This window comes from Acinonyx jubatus, chromosome C1 (genome assembly GCF_027475565.1).
Source record: "Acinonyx jubatus isolate Ajub_Pintada_27869175 chromosome C1, VMU_Ajub_asm_v1.0, whole genome shotgun sequence".
NCBI classification, from domain to species: Eukaryota; Metazoa; Chordata; class Mammalia; order Carnivora; family Felidae; genus Acinonyx; species Acinonyx jubatus.
This window is the reverse complement of record NC_069381.1, coordinates 13027551-13052999: the sequence shown is the minus strand read 5'-3', so window position 1 is coordinate 13052999 and position 25449 is coordinate 13027551. Positions and strand designations below refer to the sequence as shown.

At 55.1% G+C, this 25449-nt stretch overlaps 1 protein-coding gene across 2 annotated transcripts in view; it reads right to left on the bottom strand.

Moving 5' to 3' along the window:
* Positions 1-25449, bottom strand: part of IGSF21 (immunoglobin superfamily member 21) — a 229636-nt gene that overhangs the window by 28676 nt on the left and 175511 nt on the right. For both annotated transcript variants that reach the window (XM_027060264.2, XM_053207990.1), the window contains exon 4: positions 6719-6837. In XM_027060264.2, the coding sequence (XP_026916065.1) occupies positions 6719-6837 (119 nt within the window). The remainder of the gene's footprint in view (positions 1-6718; positions 6838-25449) is intronic.

The window sequence follows — 25449 nt, the reverse complement described above, 5'->3', positions numbered from 1 at the left end:
TGCACAGAGTTCTCATTCGATCCAGCAATTCCGTGCTTGGGTCTGCACCCCCCCCCCCCCCCCCCCCCGCCCAGAGATCTGGAAACTATCCGTTCACACCAAAAGCCTGCACATAAACGTTCACAGGAGCATCATTCATAACAGCTGGAAGGTGGAAACGTCCATCAACTGGTGAATGTACAAACGGAATGTCAGGCATCATGCAATGGAATATCACTCAGCCACGTCGAGGAATGGGGTCCCAATACGTGCTCCAATGTGGATGAACCTTGAAAACCTGACACTAAGTGTAAGAAGTCCCAAGAATGACAAAAGACCACGTTTTCTATGACCCCATTTCTAGAAAGTGTCCAGACCAATCCACAGAGAGACCAAGCAGATGAGTGATTGCCTAAGACCGGGTGAGGGGTGCAGGAAGGGGAGTCATTGCTGATGGGCACGGGGTTTCTCTCGGGGGCAGTGAATATCTTCTGAAATTGGTTACACGACTAAAAGTGTTTGCAGAACTTGGTGACTATGGTAAAACCCATTAAGTTGTATCCTTTAAACTAGTGAATTGTACGTCATACGAATGACAGCTCAACAAAATAATTTTTAGAAAAAAGCACACCGAATGCACGTAATAAAAATTTAGTAAAGGGGCGCCTAGGTGGCTCAGTCAGTTAAGTGTCCGACTTCAGCTCAGGTCATGATCTCCTGGTCTGTGGGTTCGAGCCCTGCATCAGGCTCTGTGCTGATGGCTCAGAGTCTGGAGCCTGCTGTGGATTTCATGTCTCTCTCTCTCTCTGACCCTCTCCCACTTGTGCTCTGTCTCTTTCTTTTTCTCAAAAATAAACATTAAAAATTTTGTTTTAAAAATTCAGCAAAACATACCTAAACAAACAAACAAACAGCAAGCAAGCTATGCAAAGTTCATTAGCAACTGTTCCCCGGGATGGGACCTGTGTCCCCTGGCCCCACGTTTGGAAAGCATCTGGTGTGGTCTGGTGCCACTGTGGTCTTGGGTGCCAAAATTCTACCTTTATCTGCTGACCTCCTTTGGAAGCCTACGGAAGACAGACAGGGATCCCGAGGTAGAATGTTTTATGAATGCTTATTAATATGTCGTGACTTCTGGTAGAGCAGAGTGGTTAAGCACGTGGGATGCCCTTACCCTTGCTTGGCCGCTGGCTAGCTGGGTGTGCTGGGCAAGCGATGTACCTATCCGTTTCCTCACCTGGCGAAGAAAGGGCGGTACCCATCTTACGGAGCTTTTGAGATGATTTGATAAGTTAGTCTATGAAGACCTTAGCACAGTGCTTGGCGTGGCAGTAAATCCTCAGTGAAGGGTGACCTAGGTGGTCGGGAGGAGAGTGTCGCCTTCAAAGTCAGATGGCGACTCCTCCACTCTGCCCCCTCCTGGCTCAGTTACTTTTGTGGGTCAAATGGTCTCTGCAAAAGATGTGTTGAGATCCTAACCCCCAGTGCCTGCGGATGGGACCTTATTTGGAAACAGGGTCTTTGTCGATGTAACTAAGGTCAGGCGAGGTCATACTGCCTCAGGGTGGGCCTTGATCCAATGCCTGGTGTCCTTCTAAAAGGGGAACATGGACACTGAGGCACCGACCCATGGAGGAGGACGCCCCGTGAGGACACAGGCAGAGAATGGAGGGACGCATGTACAAGTCAGGGAGGGCCAGGCATTGCCAGTCACCGGCAGGAGCTGGAAGAGGCAGGCTTCTTCCCTAGAACTTCCCTAGAACTTTCAGAGGAAGCGCAGCCTCGCCAATGCCTTGATTTCTGGCCTCCAGAACTAGGAGAGAAGATATTCTCTCAGTGTCCTGATATCCCCTCAGTGTCCTGGAGCCCCCACCGCCTCAGCTCTGCACCCCGCCGCACTCCCTTGACATCTGCGTTACTAATAGCCTTTGTGTCAAAGGGGGGACGTGTCCCTTGGGGGCTCAGAGTGGCTGTCAGGCTCTCCAGCTCTGATCTCAGGCAGCCTGGCAGGACCCCCGGCTCTCTCGCTCCCGTGGGTGAGCCCCTTAAACTCTCAGAGGCTCCTTCCCTCATCTGTGAAGCAGGGGGGGTGACCGGGCCCGCCTTGGAGGACCCTCGTGAAGGTCACACGATTGGGTTGGACACTCAGCACAAAGCCACACATTCCACGCCTGACGGGAAGCGGCCTTGATCATCAGCCATGGGTCCAAGGGGTGGCAGAGAAACCTGGCTTCCCGCTCTTCCGGTGGGAACAGGAGAGCAGCGTCTCTTGGCTTTGGTGCGGGTGGGGGTGGGGTGTCCGGGCTCACATTTAATTGATTGTAACATCGCACCCTGAACATGCTCCCCTGCATCACCTGCACCCCCAAGAAGAGCCGCGGCAATCCTTCCATGACTGTGTATAATGCGTTCCTGGGGCCCAGCACGCGACTTTCAAATTGGCTTACAATTTATCTGCAGCTCGGATAAAAACATTTTAATGACTGTGTGCGGCATGAACCCTCGGTGTCACCCACGGGGCTCCCAAATGTCTTTTCCCACCACATAGCGGGGATGTTATAGGCGTGAAATTACAGCCGCTCTCGCATTTTGATCTGCACCCCGAGGCCTGTGGAAACGGCGCGTTAGAATGTGCTAGATGCAGAGGCAGCCTGGATGCGGGCTCTCCAGCACAACTGCTCCGTGCTTTTGATGCACGTGGGCCGTGCAACGTGCCCTGTGCCTCATCTCCCTTCCCCCCCGCCCCCGCTGTCCTAGGAAGCTTCCCTTTGACCCCCAAATTGGGGAGGGGGCTGTCTCGCCCCACCGTTGGCCGCCACAGTCCTTAGGGTCCCTTGGTGCATAAAGGAGACCCCAGCTTTCAAAGGCCTCCACTCACTTGGAGGGAGGGTCTTGGTGCATGTGTGTGTGTGTGTGTGTGCGCGCGCGCGCGCATGTGACCAGAAAGGGTCTAAGGTATGTCACAGATGGGCCAGGACAGTGAGCAGATCGTAGCGTTCGAAACTTCCCTGAAACATATTGAAAGGGGAGGGTCAAGGAGGAGGAGGGGGGAGTCACACAATTTTCAAGTCTTTCTAATTGTGCCTAGTGTTTAAAAAATTTTTTTCAATGTTTTCATTTATTTTTGAGAGGCCCAGAGAGACAGAGTGTGAGCAGGGGAGGGGCAGAGAGAGGGAGACACAGAATCTGAAGCAGGCTCCAGGCCCTGAGCTGCCCGCACACAGCAGACATGGGGCTCGAACCCACGAATGGCGAGATCCGAACTGCTTAACCGACTGAGCCACCCAGGTGTCCCTTATTGTGCCTGACGTTTAAATGACATGAGGCCTATTTGTCATGAGAGACGCTATTTATTGAGCACTCGGAACGTGCCAGGTGCTGGGCTCAGAACACTCTCTTCTGGGGATCATCTCATTGAACGGCCCGACCTTGGCCAAGCCACTGCCTTCTCTGAGCCTGGGTCTGGGCAATGGACGCAGTGTAGTTTCTGCCTCACAGGCCCGCGCAGCTGCTGGAGCCCCGGAGCTGCCTCCGGGGGGGACACCCTCACACTCAGCCCCCTGTCTCTCCCAGCCCGCCCAGGACCTTCCCAACCTTGGTGAGCCAAGGAAGGCATGCTGCTCTGGGACGGGGACAGCCACAGCCCCGCTGGCCCCGGGCAAATCCTTTCCCTTTCCCCAGCCCCAGTCTCATCCTGATCCCGAGGGGCTCTTGTCAAGATCAGGCAAACCCCTCCATTGAGAGCACTTTACAATTGGCAGAGCTGGCTGAGTGGGAGGTGTGGCTGTCGTTACCAAGGTCGGGGTATGTGCTGGCTCCTCCCCTAGGTCTTTGGGAAGAGGCCAGGAGGACAGGTAGGCAGAGGCCCACTGTCCTTCCACTCCCAGAACCAGGGCAGACCTGGGTCCCTTTGCAGGGACTCAGCGCACGAAGCTGTGAACACTCCGTTCTCAGACTGGCTCGAAGCTCCTTGGAGTCATGAATCGTCGACGAGACTTCCAGGGGCAAGAAGGAAGCAGCCACCGCTGTGCCCAAGAGGGGGCAGGGCCCGCGACAATGATCCTAAAGATGCTGAGGTCTAACCTGACGAACCTTGTGGCTGCCTCGTCCGGGTTTGGTGCTTTGCAAACTTCATTTCAATAAGAAAAAAAACCTCACAATCACTCTGGAGGGTAGCCACCCTTATCCTTATTTCACAGATGGGAAACTGAGGCCCAGGGAGGCTAACGAATGCAATGACCAATCTGGGATTCAGCCCGAAACCTGCGTGTCCTAAACTTGTATAAAGGGATTATAAGATCTCCTGGCTCCCAGGGCTGTGGCCAGGATTCCGTGAGACAATGTGCATGAAGCCAGGAGCTCACGCCCCGTCAGGCACAGGCCAGGGATGGGCGGGAGCTGTGTTATCAGTTCAGCTGCAGGCTTAGCGAGCACGGGGGTACCTGCCGCATCTGGGGGACAACGGGGCAGGGGCGACCGCTATCAAGCACAATGACCTCTGAGCAGTGGGTCAGTCAGAGGACTGACCAAGATGGGCGAGTGCTATTTCGGGAAGAACCCTGCCCGGGGAACACCCTGAATTTCCGGGGGTCAGAGCCTTTCCCTGGGTTGGGAGCCACTGTGTGGTCCTGCCCCTCCCGGGTCCCCACTCCCCCACCCCCCCTGCCCCTGCCAGCCTTCAGCCTCCTGTTCAGTAACTGGGATCACATCATCTGTCCGCCCCATCCCAGATGGCTGCCACCTTGCATCGAGAGGACCCCAGAGGTTCACCGTTCCCTGCTGCCCAGACAGTGAGACCGGAGGAGAGAATTCTCAGCTGGCTCATGCTCGCCAGGAGTATACTGCCTTGCTCAGCCAGGACCATCAGGCCTGCCGTGCAGTTCTGGTCGGCCCCACGAGACCTCTCTGTGCCTCAGGTGCTTGCTTAGCGGACGGGGTAACAGACTCACAGATGTCAGAGCTAGGAGGACGCTTAGGACCATCTGGTTACACCCCCTCACCGTATGGAGAGGGAAACTGAGGCCACAGAGGGAGAGTGCACCTGCACAAGGAGCTCTGGTGAATGAAGGAGGGAGCGTAGGCCTCCTGGAGGAGGTGGCTTTTGAGGATGCTGTCCTTGCTCACATAGAGAGAAGCCTCACCTGGAGCATCTACACCTGTTTTCAGGGGCGCAAAAGGGGGTGTGGGAGTCCAGATGCCTGGCTTCTGGCCCCAGCACCGAGCTGCTATCACAGGGAGATTTTGTGATCCTGGCTGGGTGACCTCAGGCAAGTGGTTTGCCCTCTCTGTGTCTCCACACCTGTGTGTGCACCTATGCACGTTTTACGTTTGCATCGCGCACTGGATACAGCTCCCCAAGGACCTCGTCCTATTGAAGGAGCGTGTCCATTACCTAGCGCGTAGGAGGTGCTCAATAAACATCCGATAAATAAATGGTTACGTGTATGTCCCTCATCAGACTGGGGCCCCTTGATGGTGCAAACCGAGTTTTGTTCTTCACCAGATTCCCCGGGGCGACCAGCCCTGGGCTGAGCACCAAGATGTCTCCTTCAGGGAGTCGCCGTGTCCCCGCTGCGGCCCATCCCCCAGGAAGCCAGAACACCCCACGTGCCGCCGCTGCGGGAACCAATGTCCCTCTGGAGGTCTGCCCTTTGGAGGTTTTCCATTTCCCCAGAAGCTGTGGCTTTCCACGGGGCCTTTATGCTCTCACTGATTGCCTGAGTACGACAAGCTTTGTTTCCCTGGTAAATATCATTTGATAAGAAAATCAGAGAACCCTGGGGCCCGGCGTCAGGGCCGGGTCCCTAGAAATCTGGCAGCAGAATCGGAGAGTGTGGCTGACGAGAACGTCAGCACTGCCAGGGGCTCCTGAGACCGCTTGGAGCCAGGCCCTTGATTTACAAGGGGAGAAACCGAGGCTGGGGTGGTGGACAGCGCCACCCAGAGACGGGCGCTGGCATTACTATCCGCGTGTTGCAGATGGAGGCAGACACAGGGTCAGAAGGCAGGACACCCCGAAACCCAGTCCTGACACCCACTTTCTCACTGGTCACTTGATGCTTCAATGTCCTGGGAAAGGCCGTAGGAGGTCCAGCGTCAGAATCACTCTCCATAGCAGGTGTGTATCACCTCCCCCAGGGAGGCTCCCAGATTGTCCTGTCCCTGGGGCGGGGCGGGGTGGGGGGGGGCTTGCCCCCCTGCACCGTCCCCACAGGCACTTCTATGAACGTGGCTCTTGTCTTCCGCCTGGAAAGGTACTCCCACAGGTGCCCCCACAGTGTCCAGCTTCTTCCTTCCCGTGTCCTCATGGGGTCCCAGGGCCCAGAGCTGGGGGTCCATGAATGACCCGTCAGGCCTGCATCCCACCCCTGCCTTACAGAAGTGGACGCTGGGGTCTGCTGCCCCTCGGGAAGCCCTCATTCCTCCTTCAGTCCCTCAGTTGTCCCAGTCAACGTGTCAGTTGTGCCCCTCCAAAGTGCCCAGGCCATGAGGATCTGGGGACGAGCCACAGCCCTGCATCCATGAGGTCAGGGTATATCAGTGCAGGTCGGAGAAGGGGTTCCTGAGAGGAAACCTTTGGGTGGTAAGGCCACACCTGTCACACCTCGGCAAGGCCAGTCTCCTCTCCCCTCGGTGGCAGAAGTGGGAAAGAAGAGTGTTCCTAGGACAGCCCCCCTGTGCACACGCACATGTGCAAAGCTCCTCGCTGGGACCCTGGGGCCAGGGCCCCTGTGCTCACCCATGACGTTGAGGAAGATGTTGCCTGATGCCAGGACCACCTTCTCTCTCGTGGCGCGGTCGTAGATGCCCACGTGGCACTCATAGGGACCGTTGTCTGAGATGCGGACTTCGGGCAGCCTGGGGGAAGGCAGAGGGACAGGATGAGGCCCCATCGTCCGGGGCTGGAAGGCGCAGCCAAACCCCACTATTCAGCCTCGGATCAACAAACGCTTCTGGATCGATCAGGTGCTCATGCGCTATGCTGGGGGGAGCAGCAACATTTATGGAGCACCGACTGTATGCCAGTCCCTGCGTTTTATTCTTCAGGAGGTGAAGGGGGTGGGGGGCTGTGTTTAGCTGGAGTTACACCTGTGCTTCCATGAACGGCGGATGGTAACAGTGCCCACACCTAGAGGGCCCCGAGTATGACAGGCGTGTGATACAGGCTCAACACTGCCCTAGGGCATCACATCACTCAGCCCTCCACAGAGGATCGCCATTTCCGTCTCATATGCATGGAAACTGAGGCTCCAGAGGAGGCACAGGTAGCCCCCCCCCGCCCCAGCAATATGGCTCATAAGAGCCGGGATGGGAATTTGCATTCCTCTTCCCACACTGCCTTTGCTGTCCCTTCACGCCCAGTCTTGGGGGCTTGAGAAGAAACACAGCCAACTTCTCATCTCCAAGGAGCCCCTGTCCTGGGGGACAAGGAGGCAGAGAGGCAGCCGCACTGCCAGGCACGTGGAAAAGGGGGGGCCTCTCTGAGCACAGAGCAGGGAGCAGCTGGTCCTGCCTGAGGTCGTCAGGAGGGAGCCTTGACCTGGAGGCCGCCCGCTGCTGGGTCAGGGAAACCTGGGGGGTTCTCTGGCAAGTGCCAACCTTCTCTGGGCCTAATCATGCGGCCAAAGGACAGCCTCTTCTGGCCACACCTCAGAAGAAGCGGGGTCTCCGTCTCAGAGGTCCTTGCACCACAGCACGACACAGGAAGACACTCACGGTCACGGTCACGGCAGCCGTAGTAAAGGGCCAGCGTGGCACCCTACCCACCAAATTGGCCCCGCGGTCTGATCAGAGAGGCCCCGGCCGGGGAAGGCAAAGGCGGTGGCTAAGAGCACAGGCTCTGGGTGTGGGTCCCGCCCCGCGCCCCCCCCCCCCCCCCGAGTAGGGGGTTCCTTCAATCCAGCTCTTTGTTCCCACCCCCTCGTGGACACATTTCCACCCTACTCAGCGAAGCCGCCCGCTGCGATCTGCTTCTGCTGGGCAGTCTGACCTCAGATTCCCTTTCTTCCCTTATGTCAGCTGCCACCCCTATCCCCAGCTTTGCCTCCGAGCTCCGGTTCCCTCCTGACTCAGTGTCCCCCACCTCCCTGCACCTTGCCCCCCACACCTGGGCTCTCAGCCTGGGTTCCAGGCTGCTGGCTCCGCTCTGAGCCAGCACGCATTAGCATAAACAAACACCTTCATTTACATAGAATACACAGAGGTTGACATCTGGTCTACCGACTGTCATAAAAGGACTCAGAGAGAACAGGAGCTTCTCACCAGGGAAACTTTGCGGGGAGAAGGCTGCCCTCCTTCCCTCCCTTCCGTGCTCAGGGGGGCACCGTGTCAATGGAACAGCGGGGGCCTGTCTTCCCTTGGGAGCGATTCCCTTTGTTTGTAACCCGGCTAGACTGGAAAAACAGCCCCTCTACGGGCACTGGTGCTGAGCCACAGTCGCCTGGAGTGACATATTTAGGTGACATTCATAGGGATCAGGTATAGGGCCGACCTGCTTCAGTGACTTGTGTGCAGGCAACACGCTCAGGGGACAGCCCCATAAAGACACAGGCTCAGGAGACACGCGTAGCTGGCAGCCGCCCAGGTGATGTAATAAGTTAATAGTGACATGGCGGGCACGCAGGTGGAGATGCGCAGGCAACCGCCATGTGGGGGACACACACAGATGCGTTTATGTGACAGCAGCACAGGTGACATGTTTAGGCCATTGCTCCACTGATGGCATGCTCAGGTGACAGGAACATAAGCGGTGTGTGTGGGCGACTCATGTGGATGACACAGCACAGGTGGTCGAAGACGTGACGCCTGGACTGGCGCCTTGTGAAGAAAGCGGCTTCCCACTTGGGACTGTTTCTACAGACTCGTGTGGTCCTTCACGGGGCTCCTTAGCTCTCCCAGCGGGTCCTGGTCCTGCTGCTGGGCACCACCGTCCACCTCCGCCACCACTCAGGGACTTGAGCACGTCCCAGTACTGCTCTATCTCCTAAATGCATCCTGGATTGTATCCACTTCCCTCCAGCCCCACGGCCACCATCTTTGTTCACCTTGAAGGAGGGCCGGATGGCCAACTGGTTTTTCTGCCCTCCCTAATCTTCCTCAGATCCGTTGTGCGGGTAGAACCCAGATCTTTGCAAATGCAAATAGAATTAATGGCACTCCCGTACCTAAAGTCCTTGGGAGACTTCTCTGGGCTCTTCAGATAAAGACGGGAATCCTTATCTTGGCCAACCAGGCCAGCGTGGCTGCTTCCTGCCACATCTCCAGCCACCTCTTAGCCTCGTCCTCCTCTAGCTACGATGGCTTTCTGTCTTTCCATTCCTCTCATGTGCCAAGTGCCTTCTTAAAAAATAAACTTAATTTTGGAATCGTTTTAGATTTACACAAAAGTTGCCCAGAGAATAGAGCATTCTCGCCCATCCCTCACCCGATTTCCCCCATGGTTAACCTGTTCCAAGACCACAGTATAGCTGTCAGACTAAGAAACCAACACTGATACGTCACTGTTACCTCAAGCCCACACTCCTTCCGGATTTCCCCAGTTTTTCCACTAATGTCCTTTTTCCGTTCCAGATTCCCATCTAGGACCCCTCAGAGGTGACCCTTACAGGTGCATTTAGCCCAGTGCCTTGTTTGACTCAGAGCTTTTGCTTGCAATGTTCTCTCTTCCTGGGGCTGCTTCATTTTCTTTCCCTGGCTGTATCCTTCAGATTACAAAGGAATGGTCGCTTTCTTAGCCACCACCCGGACCAGGTGGGTGTGGGGGGTGGCATTGGTGGCCCTGATTAATAGCCTCCCTGCATCCATGCCTCTTGCAAACAGCCTCGATAGTTTCTCCTACCTAGGAGTGGAGTCTCTCTCCCTATTCTTGGCCTTATGACTTGCGGGTCATAAGGTTGGAAGTGACAGTGTACAAATTCCAAGCCTAAGTCTCAAAAGAACTCTCTCTCTCTCTGTAGCCCCCCCCCCCCACTCTCTCTCCCTTTCCCTGCTTCTTCCTGAGAACAAGCCTCTGATGTGGACAAGAGCGCATGGAGACATGGAAAGAGACCCCAGCTGGCCCAGCCTTTCCAGCCAAGGTCACACTCAGGAGTGAGCCTAGCCAACCCCGACTCATGAGCAATCATTTATGGTTGTTGCTTGATGCCTATCCAGGCTTGGGATGGCTTGTTATGCGGCAACAGCTAACTGATACAGCAGTACTGGTCTAAACTGTAAGTTGATGACTTTCCTCTGTGACTCTCGATCACCCTCCTCCCCTGCCACGCACAGTAAGCTCTGCAAAGGTAGGGTGTGCCCCTGTCTGGGTCGCCGGCATGTCCCACGGCCTCGTGTGGCACTTGCCATCATGGTAGGTACTCAGTCAACATTCAGTAAATGGGTGGCCTGGAGCGAGCATGGAGAACCCCGTCTCCCCCTGTGCTGGAGAGCAGGCATGGAGTCTAATTCTTACCTGCGGACCCCAGGGCTTCCAGGGAGCTGCTTTGATTTGGACCCAACGCCTCATCCGAGCTTGTGCGCTCAGTGCCGTCCTTCTAAAGTGGATTAAGCAGCCCAGAGATGCCCTCTCCCCAGATTTGAGCGGCATTGATCTGCATGCTGCATAAAAGGCCTTGCACAGATAGCGGGGCCCCGAGGGGGCTGGGGTAAGAACACCAACTCTCATCAGCGTTGGGCTCCGATCAATAAACTATTAATAACTGCAGAGGTTTCTGGCAAAATCAGTGTAATGCAGTTTAGCGGCTGGAGTTTACCAACACTGACAGCAGCTTCGAAAGCCATGTAATTGTGTTTTTGAGAAACTGGAGACCCAGATAGTGGGGGCCCCGCTGGCTGTCCCCGGGGGCCGCCGGAGTTCGGGTTAGGCCATGCAAGGGCTGGTCCCTGGGGTTTCTGCCAGGCCGAGGGCTAGCACAAGTATGTGCGCCTACTGTGTGTCATGCCTCGTGCCGAGCCTAGGGGCCGAGCGGCCGATGCAGAGATGCCAAGGGCTTGGTTCCTGCTCCCCCGCCTTTGCCTGGGCTGTTCCCTCTGCTTGGACCCGTCTTCCTCCTTCCTCTCTTGGCCACGTGGCAAGCCTCTAGCCATCTTTCAAAGCCCAGCAGGTGGGTCTGACTTTCCCCACCTGTGATCTCACCCCATCAGAGAGTTGGGTTTAGCTCAGAGCTGACACGGTGCGAGAGACCAATGGGCTAGAATCACTACGTACCGCAATCCTTAGGTTCTACACCGAATGCCACCTCTTCCAGGAAGGCTGCCCTGACTGCCTGCTCCCTGTGCCAAGGCTGCATGCCTGGGGGCACCTACCTGTCCACAGCATGCTACATTGTTACCTGTTTGTCCTCCCTCCCAGGGAAGCATAGAAGCTCCTTGAACGTGAGCCTGGCCACGCGGTGGGTGCTCAGGGAAGAGCCACCGTACGGATGAAGGCAGCGGAAGCAGTCTAGGCCGGGAGGTAGGTGCCCTCGGACTAGTCTGGGCTCTGCACCTGACTAGCTGTGTGAGGTTGGACAAGCTCGTTTGGCTTCTCTGAGCTTGGATGTCTCCATCTGATAAATGGGTGTGATAATACCTGTCTTGTGGGATCACAGGGTAATTTTCTCTCGAGAGGAATTATGCTAAGCCTTTTACCGCATCTTACCGAATCCTCGACGGGACCTTGCTATCACGCAGTACAGAAAGTATGCCCAAATATACTAGAGAGCAATCATCATCTTATTATCTCTACCTTGTACAGAGGAGGACACTGAGGCACCCACCCAAGAGGTAACAGGACCGAGGCCAGAGAGTAAGCAGGTGGGTGCCATGATTTGGAACCAAGAGCTGAAGACTTGTCTTTGGGCCCCATCGCCCCACCCGTGGCTGCTCCTCGGATCTTCCTTCACCAACTGGCAGGTGAATCCAGGCTCCCTGGTTGCCAGCATTCGCCTCCACGGCTCTACAGTGTGTTTCTATTCTGGGCCCTACCACTCTCCAGGTAATGAGAACCATCTGCTTCCTCCCTGCTGGGAGGAACAGGATGGCCTTTTATTTTCCTAAATTCCCTTCCTCCAGCTTCCAGTGGGCCCCTTAATTCCGCTGACGGAGGCTCCCTGAACAAGTTGTGCTCACATTCTCCACACCTGACCCGACTTCACAGCCTCCGCTCGCCTCTCCTTTGCGCGCTTTGTCTCTCCACTGGGAAGAATCCTAGATTCTCACAGAATGGAGGTGGTGGACGTGGAACAGGGGGCAGGACTGGGAGGAATCCGAATGCATCTCCGAGTTTCCCCGTCCTATATCGCTGGGGAATCATGTGATCGGGCGAGGGACTTTGGCTGACAGCAAAAGGAAGCCTGAATGAATGAACTGGACCCAAGTATACTTAGAGCAGAGCCTGGTGGGTGGCAGGCGCTTGTCAGATTCTTCCCCCTCCACCGTTAAATGATTACATTTTTAAAGTGTATTTATTTATCTTGAGGGAGAGAGGGAGCAAGCAGGGGAGGGGCAGAGAGAGAGGGAGAGAGGGAGAGTCCCAGGCAGGCTCTGCACTGTCAGTACAGAGCCCGATGCAGGCCCCAAACTCACGAACCGTGGCGGAGATCAAGCGTCAGATGCTTAACCAACTGAGCCACGCGGGTGCCCCAAATGATTAAATTTTTAAACAAATTATTAAGTGTCTCCCAGATCCCAGCACGGTTTGCGGTGTTGAGTACGAAGCAGGGCATAAACGGCCACCGTTTTCAACAGCAACACTGTAACAACATCCTTTCCATCCAGCCTGCACCTATGCCTCCCTGCATCTTGGAAGAAGAGCGCTGGACATTAATGCAGCTGCCCTAGGATCAAGGTCATCATGAGAAACATCAGTCTCATCTCGCCACGTCCTAGGGGTAGAGCAGCGTGTCAGGTTAGGTTGTCCCTATACTACAGGTTCCTGGGATCTGTGCCTCTTAAAAAATATTTTTTTTTCATTTATAGATTTATTGTGCTTTAGGGGCGCCCGGGGTGGCTCAGTCGTTTAAGTGTCCCACTTCAGCTCAGGTCATGATCTCACGGTCCGTGGGTTCGAGCCCTGCATCGGGCTCTGTGCTGATGCCTCGGAGCCTGGAGCCTGCCTCGGATTCTGTGTCTCCCTCTCTCTCTGCCCCTCCCCTGCTCACGTGCTCTCTCTCTCTCTCTCAAAAATAAATAAACATTAAAGAAATTTAAAAAAAAGATTTATTGTGGTATAATTGACAAACAATAAGTTGCACAAAGGCTACATATTCAATGGGTTTTGACCTATGTGGACACCATTGAAACCACTCGCACAATCAAGATAAGGAACAGCTCAAGCACCCCCCCCCCCACCAAAGTCTCCCTTGCGTCCATGTGTAAGCCCCCAGCTGCCCAGCCCCAGGCAACCACCGATGTGCTGTTACTGTAACTCACATTTCCTAGGATTTCTGGTCAATTGGTTTTCTCTGAGAAAAGTATGCATGGCATTTGTGCAGGTGCTTCTGGCCCTCTCCTGCTCTAATCTTCTCTCAGGTGAGGGGAGGTTACAGGGCAGGTCACAGACACCTGGTCATTTCCTTCTCTCCATTCTGCCGGTGCTGCTCTGCCCGGAACCTTTCCACCTGTCCACGCTTCTGCTGGCTCTCGCTGCCCGAGGCTTCTCCAGGCCATCCCCTCCCTACCCTGCTGCCAGAGTGACCTTATCACACAGCGAGCTCTGACGGGTCCTTTTCCAACTTCGAACCTTCCCCCGGCTTCCATCCACTGGAGCATCAAGTCCAAACTCAGTGACACTGACACCCTCCCTGCTCTGGAGCCAGAAAGGAAGGAGGGACGGGAGGGAGTTGGGGGGAGGGAGGGAAAGGAGTGTGTGGCCTCCCGTCTCTCGCCAAAACTCCCCAATTAAATAAGAAGACTTGTCAGGGCCAAACTTTTATAATCCACCCTATTTAAAAAGCATTTTGTAATTCAGATGTCTTCATTTATATACACAGTGCCTCATTCTGGGCTAATGGAGCAGATTCAGGTAGCGATTGGTCCTTTGAGGCTTTGCTTTAATGAAGAGAGGAGAGAACCTTTTCATTTGTGTAACCATTGTTTGCATGGAAACGGAGCTTCTAAGGAGCCCGGAGATACTTCCTTCTTGCAAGTAGGTTAAACACCCCCCCTGCAATCTGATTAGCCTAGCGCCTGCCTCAGCGCTGCTCCCTGTCACCCCTGCTGGAAAGATCTCAAGTGGGAAGTAATAAAGTTTCACTATTCGCACATCTGCCAGGCTTCCCCCATTGGCTGCACAGCCCCTGAGGTCCAGACCTTTTCTCTCCCTCCCTCAGACACCTGCTTACTCTCCAAGTTCAGGGCCGTGCCCCTGCAATGCTGGGGCAACTGTTGTAGAATGCCCACTGCATCTCTGTGGAGCCTTGAGGCAGGGCTAATAAAAATGGCCATAAATTCTCTGGCAGCCATGGGGGCTATATTGGGATGTTTGCTAGTAAGACACTTGGAAAAGGTTTGCTGCTCTCTGGAAAAGGGCAGGGGGGGTGGGGGAGAGCAGGGATGGGCCCAGGCCCCCTCCCTCGCACCTGTGCAATTTGCAGAGCCTGGCTGGGAGCCCGAGGGCAGCTCAGGTCTGTCTGTTTGGCCCAGTGGCCCAGGTGAGCACCTGCTCAGCCCCAGCCCCAGCTGCTCCCCCTTCCCAGCTGCTCTTGCTGCTTCTGGATTTTCCTTCGCCACCCTGGGTGGCTGTGTGAACCCCTCAGTGCGAGGAAATGGACTGGCTACCAGCGGCGGGAGGGGGGGGGTAGCGTTTGAGGAAACCGGCAGACCCGGGAAAGCGGCCAGGGACAGGCGAGAAAGCGCCTTGTCTTGAGACGGGATCCTCTACGGAGACTCTGGGAGGGTGCGGGGGCACAGGCCTCAAACTTGAACGTACTCAAGACTCCCCGGGGGGTCTGGCTCAAATGCAGATTCTGGTAGGTGTGCGCCGGGCCTCAGGATTTCCAACAAGCTCTTAGGTGACCCTGTTGCTACTGGCCAGCAAACCCCAAGTCTCAGGTTCTCGGTCCTTCTCCAACCCCAGTAGGTCCATCCATCTGTTTGATCTTACCCTCCCCCACCAGACACACTGGGTGGTCCCTTCCATCGGTTCCACCAAACCCCAAATGCCAGAACCTAGAGTTTGGAAGGCCTTGACACCTGTGTGTCTGCAGTGAGTACTGCAGACTGTTTCTACTACTGTTTCTACTACTGTTGAGTAGAAATTATTTGAGGACAGATTTTGCCCCTCTACATGGGTCCTTTAAACCACCAAGGGGCACCTGGGTGGCTCAGTTGGTTAAGCATCCGGCTCTGGATTTTGGCTCAGATCATGATCTCATGGTCGTGAGTTTAAGCCTCTCGTTGGGTTCTGTGCTGACAGTGCTGAGCCTGCTTGGGATTCTCTCTCTCTCTCTCTCTCTCTCTCTCTGCCCCCTCCCCCCACTTGCACACTCTCTCTGCTCTAAAATACAAATAAACTTAAAAAAAAAACAACCCATGGGGGCTGCCACAAAGCTGGCCACACACAGAGCATGGCTTCTGTCCCCCTCATTCTGCCCTCCCGGACCACATCCTGCACCTGCTCCCTGTCCTCCAGCTTCTGAGATGACAAATTCTCAAGCTTTCCTGGCCCCCTGCAGGGGAGTCTAAACTCAAGCTCACCCTGGAAAGTGGAACCCAGACCGTAGGCTGAGATCAAGGCCAAGTTGTGTCTCCTTCCACTTGGTGGGGACTCGGCTAATGTCACCTAAAGTGGTAAGACCCGAGCCACCTGTCATTAATACATTCCCGGGGAAGCTGCCCGTGGAGAGAGACGTTTCAACCCCAGTGGGATGGGAATGGAACATTCTGAAACCCAGAAACCACTCCCTTGCCTCCTTTTGGTCCATTCCTGGAGTTTCTCCTCCAGCGAGCCCTCGAGAGGAGCGGACTGGGGAGACGTTTGCCCTGGGCAGGTGTGGAGCCACAGGGACTTCACAAGCAGAGGCGCCGGTGGAGGAAGGAGACTCTCCTCCCTTACGCGGTGGGACGTGTCCCGTGGGCACAGGGTATATGAGGAGGAGCCTGGGAGTTTTGCTCCAGATTTCCCAATGCATCCTGGTCTTCACCAGGGCGACCAGCTAGCCCTGCTATGTCTAAGACTCTCCCCTTTTAGCACGGAAATACCCGGGGCTCTTTTTGTACCACAAAGCTGGAGAGTTTGGGGCCAACTTCTCCTGCCCCCAAGCAAGCAGGAGAAGGACAAGAGTCAGAATTGCTGTTTGGGGGCTGGAAGCCCACAGTACCCCACCCCCACCTTCCGGCCATTCCCCAGCTGGGGAGCCAGTCAAGGCTTTGTCCAGCCTCAACGTGGTGGCCTTACCTGAGAACATTAGGGCCGGCACCAATTAGGGGCGAACAGGCTGTCTTGAATGGGGGAGGCCCAGGGACCAGGTGGCAGGGGTGGGGGAAGGAGAGGGAGGCAGCAGGGTGGGGAGGAGGGGGGGTTGGGACTGCAGGAAAAGCCCCTTCGCTAAAGGCCAAGCCCCTCCCTCAGCACTGAGAGTTTCATTACCTTCTTCCTTGTGTGTTTTCCCCTTTCTTTCCAGAAACTGCCTGAACTCTTTTTTTTTTTTTTCTTTCTGGGGCCTTTGAAAAGCCATTAGTGATTTCTATCCCCCTTTCAATCCGAAAATGGTTTCCATCATAAAACTGCTCAGTGGGTGCAAAACATCTGTGGCTCCCAATCAAATTGCTGTCTGGGAGGGAGGGATAATGGGGAAGCAGGGCAAAGGGTGGGGGGAGGAGGAGTTCCAGAACATGCCAGCCCCCTTCGGCCCTGCCCCCAGCTCGCCTCCCCAGTCCAAGGAGCCTAGAGGACCCACCTCAGGCCCTGCCTGGCCCCAGACTTTGTGGGTTGGCAATCCCGGCCCCTGAGCAGTTAAGGAGGTTTAACTGGGGCCCCAGCGCTGCAGGGGTCTGGCCGGGCAGTGGGCCGTGGAGGGTGAGCCCCCAGGCGGCCCCTCCATTGTTAATCTTCCTCTGCCCTCCCCCTGAGCTGCACCCCCCCTACATTCTAGCCTTTCATTCCCTTTCCTCCTGGACTGGAAGGTGCTGGGCGCTCATGCCAATCTGGCTCAAACTCCTAGGGGCGCGTGACCTCAGACAGGTCACTACCCTCTTCTGGATCCGGGCTGTGGGGGAGCCTTTGTTCTGAGGCTCATATGAGGTCTCTGGGGAAGGCCCCTCACCCTTGCCCGGAAGAGTGCTCCAAGGATGGCCGCTGTGACTTCCCAGGGGCCACACGGCAAGTGACCTGTTTCCGAGGTGCGAAAACACCTCTCAGAAATCAGATTTTATCCTCCCACGATGCATTCGCAAAGCAAAAACCGCAGAGCCTCGCCTGGGATCCTTAGACTACCCAGACCCTGGGAAGTGAGTAACTGGGACCCTGGATGATGACAGATGGGGGCTCACTGGCCGTTGCTGCTCTGGCGTCCTTGACCCCCCGTCGGTGGAAGGTGGGGGTCGCTGCGCCATCTATCCCTGCCTCTCCCACCCCCACCCCTACTCCCGCTCTGTGGACCCCATTGTCCTGACTCTCTGGTCTCCCCCTCCCCCTCCCCGGGCCTCCCCTTCTGACCCTCCCTCTCTCCTCCCCCTCCCCTTCCTCTCCTGGCCTCTCTTCCCCAGCCTCTAGCTGCTGCCATGGAAACCTCTTCCTCCTCCAAGTCCTGATTGATCTATTTCTCACGGTCAGCGCTCAGCTCAGGGTCTGGGTGGGGAGGCAGGCAAGGGCGGGAGGGGCCAAAGGTTCAGAGCGATGCTTCTGTCCGCTTCGCCCCGTGCCCCACCCCAGGCCTGGCAGGCACAGGGTGTGGGGTAGGTGCCGCCTGGAAAGACATTGGACGGTGGGGAACCAGAAAGCAGGCAGTGGGCCAAAGGGACCCCAGACAAAGGAAACTGGGTGGTGAGCAGCTAGATGGGAGGCGGAAAGGCTGGTGCCCCATGTCTGTGCCCGCTGCCCCCTTTCTGTCCCTGTGAATGCTTTTTTTTTTTTTTTTAATGTTTATTTATTTCTGAGACAGAGAGAGACACAGTATGAACGGGGGAGGGTCAGAGAGAGAGGGAGACACAGAATCCAAAGCCGGCTCCAGGCTCTGAGCTGTCAGCACAGAGCCCGACGCGGGGCTTGAACCCACGAACCGTGAGCTCATGACCTGAGCCGAAGTCGGTCGCTCAACCGACCGAGCCCCCCAGGCGCCCCGTGAATGCTTTGCTTTTTAACAGAAATTTCTGCCTCCCTGCTGGGCGGTGGTGAGACCCCCCAAGCCCCTTAGGATCGAGCTTGCCTTCAGCAGGAGCAGGAAGGCGTGGGACGCAGCCTTTCTCAGGCTCCCCACACTTCCTGGCACCAGTGATCACTCTGGTCTTGTTCAGTGAACACAGCCGACCCCCGCTGTGTGCAGGGGCGGGGCTGGACCACTGGACCAAGGGTTCTAGGGAACAGTGCATGCCTCGTCCCTGCACACCAGTGGTTCATTGAGTTGAGTGACCCAGGACAAGTCATTGTCTGTGCCTCGGTTTCCCCATCTGTAAAACCCAATCCTCACAAGAATCCCACGAGGCGGGTATTCGTGCCATCATGCCGATTTCACAGACGAGGAAACCAAGGCATGGGGATGCTGTTTGGAACGTGTTGGTGCCCACTCGGCCAGACGATGTCAGAGACAGGGCCCGTGCCCCGGCAGCTGGGCCCCAGAGGTGAGTCCCCGAACCCCCACGCTCATCACCGTTCGAGGTGAGAGTGACACAGGCTTCTGCAAGGTCAGGGCCGGGGGGGGGGGGGGTGACGGAGACAAACCCGCGCAGACCCCCTCCAATACGGGACCGGAGTGGCCCCGAGGCCGATCTCTTCAACCACAGTTTGACAAAGGGATCAGAAAAGAGGCTCAAAGACATGGTTGTTGACCCCTAGACGGGCAGGCGGGCGGTGCACCAAAGCACTGCAATTCACAGAAGCCTTGTCTGCCGGCCCGAGCCAGCCCGGCCCTCCAGGGCGACCAGCCTCCTACAGGGAGATGACTGGGGGACATATTCTCCGGGGTCTGAGATGGACACAGCAGCCAGCCGAAATTCTTTCATTTAGTCCCTGCAGCCGCCCCGCGCGATCAAATGACAAACCGCTTAGCGGATCAGGACACTGAGGCCCAGAGAGGCCAAGCAACTTGTCTAAGGTGTGCGGCTAATGTCTGGAAGAGCTGGGGCAGAACTGCAGGAGTGTGGGGCCCCAAGTGTCCATCAGGAGGATGAAACGCGAGACAGTGGCCTGCAGCTCCCCTTCTCCTCCGGGATGGCCCCGGGGGTCGCTTCAGAGCAGGACCAATTACTCCCGTTGAGTGAAGAAAGCCTTAACTTTCCCTGCAAACCTGCAGCCAGGCCTGGGGCCTTGCAGGAGGCCTAGCCCATCCAGGTCAGCTGACGGGCGACCCGGGGCCGAACCCGATTCCTGCTGTTTCATCAAAGCTGAGCTAAAAACAGCCTTGCTTTGGCAGGGGGGGGGGGGGGGGGGGAATTGAAACTCCCAGCCTCCTCTTAAGGCTCTTAAACAGGTCAGCCCACCAAAAAACCCAATCCTTCAATCTGGGTTCTCTTAAAAAGTAGGGCAGGCCAATTATGTTTTACTGTCCTGAGCATGTGGGGCTGAGTGCGGGGAAGGTCAGGCCAGGGCGCCTGGGGCTGCCGGCAGATGGGAGACGGTGGAGCCAGCCAGCCTCTCCCATCAGCCTCTTTGTCAAAACAAAATTAAAACGCCCGGACTCTTGCTGGCACCGAGATCCCATCCAAGGTAATAGGTATTTATCTTAGTGTGCGCGGCTTTAGGCTCGATGCCATGGGGATGTGGAAACTGGAAGGGATCTTGTTCCCTGCTTGGTCTCTCACCCCAGCACCGTGTCTCCCACACAGAGGACATTCTAGAAGTATCCGTTCATTGGTACACTCGCTCGATGTGCTTTTACTGAGGACCTACTACGTGTCAGGGCCTGACGGAGGTGCTGGGATGCAGCTGTGGACGATACAGACGAAAACCACTGTCTTCGTGGTACTGACGTCCCAGATGAGGGAGACTGGTCACAGACAAAGCCATTAAAGAGGCAGCATGTGGGTGGTGATATGTGCATGAAATAGACGGGCAGCGGGAAAGAGTGCTGGGAGTGGAGGTTGGAGCTTACGTTTTAAGTGTTCAATTGCAGGGTGGTCGGGGGGAGGGGACACTTGAGCAGAGACCAAAGGACGGGAGTGAGCGAGCCGTGTGGGCATCTGGGGGGAAGAACGACTGTGATTGGAAATCACTGCACTGACACCCAGCGCCACAAATTTTCCTAGGCACGGTTCCATCCATCATCTCCTTGTGACTTCCTTGGACGGACTTTACAAGACGAAGGACGGTATGCAAATTACCAATGAAGCAACAGAAGCTCAGAGACAAAGTCAAAGACAAAGTGTCCTCTTCACGGGCTTACCTTCCGTGTAAGGAAGTTAACAGCTACTCGCTTTTCATGGTAAGAGAACCCCTGACAGCTGAACGCATGGCTGCCTGAAATAAAGACTACATTTCCCAGCCACCCCTGAAGCAGTGGCTCAACTGGCCATGTGACTACATTCTGGCCAATGGGCTTTAAATGCAAATAGAGGTACCACCTACAACTTCCTGAAGGATCCTCTAGAGGGGGCGTGTCCTTCTCTTTCCCCTTCCTGGTCCTCCTGGCTGGAATGTGCTCCCAAGAGCTGGAGCTGGAGCAGCCTTCTTAGACTTGGAGGCGACCTTGAGAATGGAAGCCAGTCACAGGGGAGCTTCAGGAGTGAAGCAGCCTGAGCCCCTGACACCATGGAACACCCCCCACGCTCTGGACAGGCTACACGGCCTCTCAGGAAAAAGAAGAATAACCTTTGATCTAGTTTCAGAAGCATCTACTTTGGGTTTTGGTTGCATGTAGCCCAAACACATATTAACTGATTCAGTTTCAGACAACAGAAAGTGGGTGGATGGTGGGGAATGAAGACAGGATGCCCTCGTTTAAATCCAGCCACTACTGATGGCAGTAGGTTTCTAATTTGGAAATAACTGGTAAATTATTTCTAATTTGGAAATAACTGGTAAAAAGGCCACCTCATAAGCTTCTTTTTTTTTAATAATTTTTTTAAACGTTTATTTGCTATTGAGAGACAGAGAGAGACAGAGCACGAGCAGGGAAGGGGCAGAGAGAGAGCAAGACACAGAACCCGAAGCAGGCTCCAGGCTCTGAGCTGTCAGCACAGAGCCCGACACGGGGCTCGAACTCACGAACCATGAGATCATGACCTGAGCCGAAGTCGGACGCTTAACCGACGGAACCACCCAGGCGCCCCACATCTTCAGCTTTTTAAAGAAAAGTCGAAAATGAGGATACGGATGTGCGATCTCCTGGTTTTCAAGTTTGCCATTGATGTAATTAAAACTTTTTTTTTTTTTTTTTAATTCACAAACCCCCTCAGTGTTGGTCAAACAACTTGTTTACTAGCTGGCTTTTACTGCCTTTTACTGTGTGCCCCCAGTTTGTGAGCGAGACCCCATGGGAGGAAGGACTTACAGGAGAAACCTAACGGGCAAGTGAGTGGCAGAGCTGGGACCACCAGGTGCTTGCTGGAGCCTACCGTGGAAGAGTTAAGGTGGCTGTCACCTGCATGGGCAGCGTCCATGAGCCTTGCTGAATTTGAGTCCTGGAGTGGGCACCAGGGATCCCCACCAAGGCCAGACAGAAACAGCTCTGCTCAGCCAAGCACACACACACACACACACACACCCCTTCTCAGTGGACACAAAGCCCCAGAAGTGAGCACGGTCTTGGCCAGCTGGCGCGTTTGAATGGACACGTCCCTCTCAACCAAAGGCTCCACTATCTGCCCCTTCTGCTAACTGCCAAGGTAAGGAGGAGATGTGCTCTTGGTGATGGTGTTGGAAAGTGAGAATGAGGAATGGAGTAACTGTCCACCCGCCTGTGAGCATGGGGGGAGGGGGCAGGGGCTCTCCCTTATGCCCACAGCAACGTCATGTAACGGTTGCCTCGACCCAGGACAGTGCCGGCAGTGGGGTGTGGGGTGGTCCCCAATCCCGGCCTGGGAAAAGCCATCTAGAGTCAACACGTCCACCCCCTGGCTCTGGGGAAGGCCTTTCATTTTACAGGTGGCCCGTCCTGGGCATTCTCCAGACCCACAGCTCATGCCCGTGTGGGCACTGTGGACACCAAAGATAGTAGAGGTCAGGGGGTGCCTGGATGGCTCAGTCAGCTGAGCGTATGACTTCGGCTCAGGTCATAATCTCATGGTTCATGAGTTCAAGCCCTGCATTGGGCTTGCTGTTGTCAGCTTGGAACCCATTTCGGATCCTCTGTCCCCCTCCCCTCTCTGCCCCTCCCCTACTTGTGCTCTCTTTCTCTCTCAGAAATAAACACAACATTTAAAAAAAGGGGCACCTGGGTGGCTCAGTCGGTTGAGCATCGGACTTCAGCTCAGGTGATGATCACACGGTTCTTGAGTTCAAGCCCCACATTAGGCTCTCTGCTGTCAGCGCAGAGCCCGCTTCAGATCCTCTGTCCCCCTCTCTCTGCCCCTCCCCCATTTGTGTACTCTCTCTTGCTCTCTCTCTCTCTCTCTCTCTCTAAAAATAAATAAGCATTAAATGGGAATGCAAACTGGTGCAGCCACTCTGGAAAACAGTGTGGAGGTTCCTCAAAAAATTAAAAATAGGTCTACCCTATGACCCAGCAATAGCACTGCTAGGAATTTACCCAAGGGATACAGGAGGGCTGATGCATAGGGGCACTTGGACCCCAATGTTGATAGCTGCACTTTCAACAATAGCCAAATTCTGGAAAGAGCCTAAATGTCCATCAACTGATGAATGGATAAAGAAATTGTGGTTTATATACACAATGGAGTACTACGTGGCAATGAGAAAGAATGAAATATGGCCTTTTGTAGCAACGTGGATGGAACTGGAGAGTGTTATGCTAAGTGAAATAAGTCCTACAGAGAAAGACAGATACCATATGTTTTCACTCTTATGTGGATCCTGAGAAACTTGACAGAAGACCATGGGGGAGGGGAAGGGAAAAAAAAAGTTAGAGAGGGAGGGAGGCAAACCATAAGAGACTCTTAAAAACTGAGAATAAACTGAGGGTTGATGGGGGTGGGAGGGAGGGGAGGGTGGGTGATGGGCACTGAGGAGGGCATCTGCTGGGATGAGCACTGGCTGTTGTATGGAAACCAATTTGACAATAAATTCCATATTAAAAAAAAATACGGCAGTGCTTAGAGCACCAGGCTCTGAACTCCAACTCCTCTATTTTTTTTTTAATTTTTTTTTTAAAGTTTATTTATTTTTGAGACAGAGAGAGACAGAGCATGAATGGGGGAGGGTCAGAGAGAGACGGAGACACAGAATCGGAAGCAGGCTCCAGGCTCTGAGCCATCAGCCCAGAGCCCGACGCGGGGCTCGAACTCCTGGACCGCGAGATCGTGACCTGAGCTGAAGTCGGACGCTGAACCGACTGAGCCACCCGGGCGCCCCTCCAACTCCTCTACTGACGAACTATGTGACCTTGAGCAACTTACCGCACCACTCTGCGCCTCTGTTTCCTCACCTTCAAATCTGGGACCATAACAATACCTTCCCTCTGGGCTTTTGGGCTTTTGGAAGGACTAAGTGAGATAATACGCGGACAGCACAGAGCGCACTGCCTGTCCCGAAGCTGCCTGTTCATTTTTACCACTGTCATTAGCACTAATGTTCACACTGCCTGGAAGTCACCCAGCTGTCCTCTGCTGCCCCTTGAGGGGCCTGGGGAGGGACGTGGATTCGCACCCAGGGCCTGTGTGGGGGAAGGAAAAGGACCGGGGGGTCCTGGAGCTGCCAGGGTGTGCACAGAGAGAATGTGGGGGGGGGGGGGGGAGGGAGCTGCCCTTGACCCCATTCAAGACCAAACAGTGAGAATTCACTTTTTCCAATGAGTCTGGATGTTCGAGGCTTTGTCCTGGCGTGACTCTGGTGGTCCTGATTCTCGGAGCTAAGGAGAGGCTTAGCGGCCAAAAGCACAGGCGGGGGCCTCTGAGAAGAGTCACCTGTGGTCACCTCTCAGCTCTGCCACCTGGAAGCACCGTGACCTTGGGCAGGTTGCTTACTTTATGCTTATGCCTCCTGATCTGTGCAAGTGCGTGTCTGCCTTGTCAGGGACCGTGGCGACGAGTGCGATAATAGGGCTGGGAAGGATGGAATGTTCTCTCCCTGTTCTTAGACCCTGGAGTAGAGGGGTGGGTGCCAGTCCTGGAAAAAGTTGGCATGAATAAGACTAACCACCATCTACTGAGGAGGTACTGGGTCTAAGCACCACACTCATTCTACCTCTTAATCCTCACCGAGACCCGGAGGGTCGGGCACTGTACACATGGGAAACCGGGGGCTCTGGGTTACAGGACCTGCCTCAGGTAGACACGTCATCAGTCCTGCAAAGCGGAACGAGGGGTGGGCCCTGCCCGTTGATATTAACTCCATGAGCCAATCTGTCCACCTGTGTCCCCAGCACCTAGCACTCTGCTAGGCACGTATCGGTGTTCAATGTCTATTTGTTGAATAATAACGCAGAACACACAGCGCTTAGCATGCCAAATACTTCCGCCTAGTGGCTCCTCGAATCTTCTAACAACCCTGTGGCTGTTACTATGCAGTTACTACAGGATGCACGTTTACCATCTCCGTTCCACAGCTGAGAAAACTGAGGCACAGAGGGGTTAAGCAACATGCCAAAGATCCCACCGAAACTCAGTCTCTGGCTCTGAGGAGGAGGGGACAATGACAGCTCTGCTCTGACAGGGCCCACGGTCTCCAGGGCATCCCACCCCCACTGCTCTGCATCATTGCTTGGCAGAGCCCAGGCCTGGTGACTGGCACAGGCTGCGGACCCCAACTGGCCCCTGTCACACTTCTGTCTCGGGCTGACTCTGGGCCTCGGTTTCTGATCAGGGACTCTGACTTCCAGAAAGTGAGCCTGAGAGGCCGGCAGCAGTGTGGCCAGACTTTGCATTTCCAACCACAGAAACACTGAAAGACTTTTCTGTTCCAGGCACTATGCTGGGGTCTTCTACATAGGATCTTATTAAATCTTCAGTGCATCTATCTATCCCTTCACCAGTCCATCCTTCCATCTGTTTGTCTGTCCATTTATCCATCCACCCATCCATCCATCCATATGCCTACCTCTCCACTCATCCATCCATCCATCCATCCATCCATCCATCCATCCATCCACCCATCCATCCATCCGCCTGTCTGTCCATCCATCCATCCATCCATCCATCCATCCATCCATCCACCCATCCATCCATCCGCCTGTCTGTCCATCCATCCATCCATCCATCCACCCATCCATCCATCCATCCATC